Here is a 7,450-nt window from a genome sequence, read left to right as displayed (position 1 = left end):
TGGAAATACTGTATAAAGTTAAACACTATAGTCTATAATTTAGTTTTGGGTTGGAAAAAAATTAAGTACACTAGCGTTGATTTAACAAATTTATGTTTTTTTTTTCATTTAATAAAAAGTTAACAAAAAGTGTGTATTAGCTTTTAACCTAATTGAGTTAGGCTATGGTAAAATTTACTTTTAACTTTTAACTTTTTGTTATTGGTGCATGTTAACTCACCTTAACTATTGTAAGTTAAAAAAAAATCATTAATTTGCCCAGCCCTGGTATTATTTAATAAAAAATCTTTATTTTTGGCATATAGGTCATAATTTAGGTATGTACTTTATGTATTTATAAACAAATATTATGTGTATATATAAAAAAAAAATTATTGATTTTAATAAAATTCATTTTTATTTTTTATTAATGATGTGTGTTTTTTTATTTTTGTATCTGTCACCATCGTTTGAGGCAGTTAAAACTGCTTCGATTTTCTTCAACGGTATACTGTTCCATGTGAAAGTGAATCTAGTTGGTGCATTTAGGAGGTCAAAATTTAAAATTCCCAAATAGTTATGAAAAGTGCCTGGAAAAACAACACACAAATTCTGAAAGAATGGGAATTTTTAAGCAAAATTGGTTTTAGAAAAAAACGATTTGGGTTTTTGGTGTAACTCTAAGACAAATTACCGCAAATACATGCAATTTTCACTAGTTATTTATGTTCACATTTTCTATACACGATACAATTTTCAAAATATTTTGATTTGTTTTTAACTGTTTAGGGACATTTTCAGTTTCCAACTTTATCAGTTTTTTTTTCTTAGAATGTCTATACAGTTTTATTTATTTGGTAAAAAAGCTTGAAAATGTATTAAAAGGCTCCTATCATATTTTTATAATGACTTTTAAAAAATATTAAAAATCCATAGTCATAGTTTTTTTACGAGTGTTTAAAGTTCATATCTTGATTAAATACGGAAAAATCACGAAACTTAGCAAATTATGTTGAGTTAAGAATTCATAAACATTTTTAAATTTAAATCCAAGATTTGAAAATGTGATACAAGATTCTTCATAAGTTTGTCGACCTTTATCAACACAAAAAATATCTACAAGCAAATTAAATTAAATTTTTATCGGCGTTTGAAGTTTATATTTGTACAACATTGAATTGATTTCTCATGTAGCGACTTCCTTATTTTATTGTATTTTAAAAACTAATAAATGTAAATACATACAAATTTCACCAAATGTTTTTATTTTCATTTTGTATATACCGCATACAATTTTTAAAACATTTTAACTATTTTTGAGGACATATACGGACATTGTAAGTTGTCAATAATTTTTATTTTTTTTTCTATAAAAATCAATTAAATTTTATTTGTTGGGTAAAAATGCTTGAAAATCTAATACAAGGCTACTGATATATTATTACAATAGCAATTGAAAAATATTAAAAATACATAGTGACCATTTTTTTTTTTTATAATCATTTAAAGTTCGAATTTTGGAAACATTTTTCAAATTTAAAGATTATTTTGTAGATAAAAATTTATAAATTATTATAACTACAACTTTTATATCTAAGGATTGGAAATTTAAAATAAGTTTCCACATAAATAGGCTATTGTAATAAACGAGCAATTAATTGCTTACCTTATTGGTTGTAGGCAGCAAGTCCGTTGATGAGAGGAATAACATAGAATGGTTGATAAAATATAGACTCGTTGAAAAGTTAAAGTTGTTTATGGTAAATATTATTCAGATGAAAATGACTAAATCGTTATACTGTCTCTCGCGAAGGTGCTCGCATGTACGATTGTCAATCACGTCTGACCACAGACCGTTTCGGCTCTGGTTTTATAAGGCTTCCTTACTCTCCTACATTCCCCTGTCTACTGACTTATCTGTGGTCCACACAGAACGTGTGTCAAGTTATTATCTGTAGATTCTCACGCCTAGTCATTCCGAGAATCCTATCCATTATCGTATATTACAATATATGTTATACACCATTCGTTAATATTTAGATAATGTACATTAATATATTATACATATATGTTATAAGTACTAACCATTTATCATGTTCATATATTACGATTATATTTTCACTGTAGGCTTCTTTAAAAATTCAATAAAATGCGCCATGGTCCATGATCCGTAACGGCGTGAGGACGTTGTCCAGAAACAAAAATATATTTCGTCAATATTGTAACTTTAAAATATATATAGTTCGGGTTTTGGAATAGAGTATAATAATCTCTAGCTAGGAACAACTTTGCACCAAATTCATTGACCGCATATATTTTATTTTTAATAAGATACATGCCTGGGCATAACGCGATTGAGATACATAATATGTAGATATTAACAATTCATTAAATTATAAGTAGTAACAGTTATAATAAAATTATTAATCTACCAATAATAACTAAAATTTAATGTTTCAAATAATATTAGGAAAGGCTCAGTTGAACCATTTTTTAAGGATAATTTATTGAAGGTGGTGGCTAATATTCATTAGCAATCCTCATGAGACGGTTCACATGTGTGTGTACGGTATACGACAGGGGTAACCAATTAATATTTTTGAAGGGCCACATTAAGAATCTGGAAATTGTTCGTGGACCATCAAAATTGCTGACATCAGTTAAAGCCAATGAACAAAAATTATAAATACAACTCTAGAACGTGTAATTTATTAACGGCTTTAACTTTTTTTTTCTTAACTGTTTCTACATGCATTCCAATTTATACTTATATTATAATAATATGAAGATCGATTTATGAACCAATAGTTACTATAATATATACTTTTAGCCTATGAACTAATGATTATGCACTTGAACCAAATATACCGTGTAAAAAATACACCTAGGTAGTCATACAGTTTTGAGAACTGATATGATACGTATAATAATATATCCGATATTTGTACACGTAGTTTTTAATAATAATAATAATAACAATAATATTAATTTGTGTCCTAGCTTTGTGGGGCTTATTGAAATTTAAACATTTGTATATAATAATAATTATAACCAAATTGAGATTTTTTAGTATGAAAATGGTCTATGTTTGCAAACATTTATGCAAATATGTGTATGTTTGTACTGTTTCTTCTAATATACTTTTTATTTGAAACATTGAAAGCCAATGGTTTTAATATGGAAATGAAGTTTGAAACGTACATTACTCTGGCCTCATCATTGAACTTTTTACAAAAAAAGCTAGGTCACGAATTGCATGACCTTTTTTAATCTATATGTTATAATGAAAAACTAATTTAATTAAAACATATCAAGTCAAATAAAATAATACTACATTTAATAAAAAAAAAAAATCGATTTTTCATACAAAATTTTAAAAGGAATTAAAAAATCAAACGTGACTTTTTTTATAATTGAATAATTAGATTTTTTGTGCGTTTTAGGTTGTTTATTCAAATAATAATTATTTTTATAAATGTAGATTTATTTAGGCTCGACCATAAATTGAAGGTTGTGTACGCCTATTATATAAAGTTTTCTTTTTATAAGTACACTCACTGTTTCTCAAAGAACAAAAACAATATTGTGGACCAACCTTAAATGCATTCGTTTGGACGTTTGAAAACAAAAAATAGTGTATATTTTGAATTTAAAACAAAATACTTAATTATAAATATATAAACTTGAATAAAAGTTAAAAAACATAAACATTATAATTCATGTTTTCATAAGTCCAAAATGGTAGGACATATGCTGCACATATAGTCTTCAAACTTGTTTCCTGATAAATTTAGTAAAAATGAGGCTGCAAATGTTTTCAAGTAGATTGAAAAAAGTTGCTGAAAGGTTGCGAATAATGAATATGAAATCAGGCATAACAATTTTCTGATAGGCTTTAAAAATGTGGTGCTCACTCCTATACTATAAACCATAATTGAAACATGATATTAACTTCAACAAATTTACAATTATTATGTTATTATGTGTTACTTTATAAATTACAACTTACAACACTTATTATGCGTTATATTTTTTGACTCGAGAATTAAAAATAGGTAATAAAGAATTAAAGGATAATTCTATCAAACTTTTTTTCTCTATAATATGAATAACACAAATCTGTGTTCTTACATAAATTTAGCTTACATTAATAATAAATAAACAAATGTCTTAACAAAAATCCACTATGAAATTATTGGCTTTGTTTGATAACCAAAAAAAAATTTTCGATCGAAACAGTTATCCCAAAATGTAAAGCTTCAAAAGCTAATGACGGCCGCCATATAATGCAAATATTTGTTATAATCATTACCTTTCGTTTGATACACACTTTGAAGTTTCTTTGAAGTTTCAGGTCTTTGAGAAACAGTAAGTGTACTTATAAAAAATACTTTATACCATAGGCGTACATAGCCTTCAATTTCTGGTCAAGTCTGGAACAATTATAGTGCCATACTGCCCTTAAATTTTTTTTTAACACATCAACATACAATAATACATACAAATTGTAAACGAATAACTGTTTTATTTGATATCCATAAAAATAAAAAACTAATTTGAATTAAAAATGGCAACTGCAAAACTTCAAAAAAAAAAGCGGCCACTTAATACCGACGACCCGTATGACTTTCAAGTTATAAGTAGGGACTTGTAAATACTTGAAAATTAAAAGCTTTCGTTTGATACTTTTTTGAAGTTCTGAGACACCTTGAGTGGGCAACTTCCAAACTGTAAAAGCTCGTACTCTAGAAACAGACTTGCAAATTCTTAATAATCATTAGCTTCTGTTCGGTGCTGATTTCAAAGTTCTAGGTCATAACGGGTTGACCGAATTCACAAGTTCAATAGTTTATTGACTGAAATAGTGAATGTTTGATATTCAATCTTTATTTATTATTAATCCAAGTAAGTTAAATAAATGTTAAATATTAAGACTTATACAATTTAAAATATGTTTTAACTTTTAAATATTTGTTCTCAACTATTAATTAATTCTTATTAAATATTTCAATTTTAACATTAAAAATTATATAACCATTTAATATTGGATAAAGTTTTAATTTTAAATATTCTCGGGTGGCACTACTGAGTGCCCTCCCCCATCTGTTATTCACGTTATTTATGTTCATACTTTATCAATATTGCTTATTGTACAAAATTGTTGTATAGATTGTAATTATATTTTAAATAAAAAAAAAAAAAAAAATTTTAAATATTTAAATTACAATCAAAGTTAAACATTGATACAACCATTATCATTGACGAATTGGGAAGCTGCTAACTTATAAAAATGTACGTAAGTTTGCACTCTATAGCATATACAGCTGTCATACATTTCACTATACTCAATTCACGTTAAGAATATACCACTCGACCAATAAGACTCGTCTTGTTAACGCATCCTCACCATAAAACGGGCACCACACCACGTGTTGGTAACGGCCGCAGCAGCAACTGTATATGTAGTGAGTTCTATTATCACACTGTCACTTGTTCGATTCCCATCGCGCATATATGTTTACTCTTCCACATATCATATTAAATAAAATTACCATTGTTTGTACATTTTTTTATTGTTTAATAACTTCGCAAAACCACGAGGTTTTTATGATACTCTATGCACGGTGGCGAATCCGGTGCCATTAATTAACGTCGGTTGCCAATAACTGTCAGCTTATCACAAAACGCAAATAATCGTCTCGGGGGTCAGGCTGTTATCGGTGGCTCAGTCTCCATGTGCAAAAGCGGTTTATCCCAAACGTGAACGGATTATATTTGAGTATTACATTCGGATATTTATATCATCCCCAACTACAATACTACATGCACAGTTGATATAACGGACGATATTATAAATTTATTACTCATAAGACAATACAAATAGACAGCATTGTGTCCTTTATTGGTGCGTCCGTGGAAAATAGCGGATGCTGGTGTGAGTGTGTCCGATGGTGATAAATCAGATCTTCACTTTGGGCGAACGTCTTGTTGCATACGTCACACAAGTACAGTCTGTCACCCATGTGCGTCCTCCGGTGTGACTTCAGATTGAATCTACTCGCAAACGACAAGTCACATATATCACACAGGTATGGTCTCTCACCCGTGTGCGTCCGCTGGTGAATTTTTAGAGTACCGTTTGTGGCGAAAACCTTGTCACATACGTCACACGGATACGGTCTCTCCCCAGTATGCGTCCGCTGGTGAATTGTCAGAGTTCCGTTTGTAGCAAAAGCCTTATTACATACATCACATGGATATGGTCTCTCCCCGGTATGCGTCCGTTGGTGAATTGTCAGAGTTCCGCTTGTGGCAAAAGTCTTGTCACATATGTCACACGGATACGGTCTCTCACCAGTATGCGTCCGATAATGTGTTTTCAGAGATCCTTTATTAGCGAAGGACATGTCACATACGTTACACAGGTACGGTTTCTCACCCATGTGTGTTCGCTGGTGTCTTGTAAGGGTTCCATTTGTGGTGAAAGCCTTATCGCATATGTCACACAAGTACGGTCTGTCAACCGTGTTCATCCCTCTGTGCACTATACAATTTTCACTATTGGTGAAGGACTTGTTGCATTATATGTCGGAAAGGTATCGTCTCTCACTTGTATTTGTCCGCCGGTAATCGGCGATATTGTTCATTTTATTGAATATCATGCAATCCTCAGTACTGCTATTTTTTTGGTTAGAGAAGTACTGGTTTTTCCGCTAAATATCAAAACCATTGGGCACGGGTTCAGTTTGTTTTTTCAGACTATTCTACATTATTATGTTATTTTATGTGCGTTCCAAATATCATTTGTTATTTATGAAATAGTGTACTTGTTACTATATATGAATAGGATCTATTGACATTTTCAAGCCAGAACTAATTTGTTGTGTGTTTCGTTTAAAATATATAATTAAATAACTTTCCTTTTTCGACACCACCAACTTTTCAGATTTTCAAGTTTTAAAATCTAGTAATTTAAGACAAGGAAAATGTATTACTTACAATTTTCAAGTTATCATAGACCATCTAATAATTGGTATTTTTATATAAATAATATGACCCAATGTATCAACGATTCTAACGGTGTATACATTTATGAAAAAATGCAAACTGTCAAAAATTCAGTTGCCCAGATTGGACAGTAGTATAATAGAGTGGTGATCATACAGCGACATTTACCTATCTCTCGTACACAACGATGCTTTTATAGGCAACACGGAACGGTTTCACCATTTTATATCTAGTTTATCTGGTGATGCGTTAGTTATCAATAATTATGTTACCGTATTATATAATATTAATTATTATCATATTATTACTATCAGTCAATATGTTTAATAAAACACATTTTTGTTGTAGTTCAGTCAGCTAACGAAAAACCATGTGTACGTCTTTATAAAAACATTCATAAAACTCATTGGATATATCGTATATGCATAATATTTTGGTCCAATCGAGTCGGATTTTCATCTAT

The 7,450-nt window shown here is 29.5% G+C and overlaps 1 protein-coding gene across 1 annotated transcript; it reads right to left on the bottom strand.

The window, feature by feature from the left end:
- Positions 1-5,771: 5,771 nt before the first annotated feature.
- LOC100569818 (zinc finger protein 271-like) lies at positions 5,772-6,741 on the bottom strand. Its single transcript, XM_029485790.1, has one exon. It carries the CDS (start codon positions 6,510-6,512, stop codon positions 5,844-5,846), a length of 669 nt encoding a protein of 222 aa, XP_029341650.1. The 5' UTR covers positions 6,513-6,741; the 3' UTR covers positions 5,772-5,843.
- Positions 6,742-7,450: the final 709 nt, after the last annotated feature.

The sequence above is a fragment of the Acyrthosiphon pisum genome, chromosome X (assembly GCF_005508785.2).
Source record: "Acyrthosiphon pisum isolate AL4f chromosome X, pea_aphid_22Mar2018_4r6ur, whole genome shotgun sequence".
In the NCBI taxonomy this organism is placed as follows: Eukaryota; Metazoa; Arthropoda; class Insecta; order Hemiptera; family Aphididae; genus Acyrthosiphon; species Acyrthosiphon pisum.
This window is presented reverse-complemented; position numbering and strand designations above follow the sequence as displayed.

Bases quoted from the DNA above. Each gene is read 5' to 3' on its own strand.
- LOC100569818 (XM_029485790.1), bottom strand. From the start codon at position 6,512: ATGAACACGGTTGACAGACCGTACTTGTGTGACATATGCGATAAGGCT.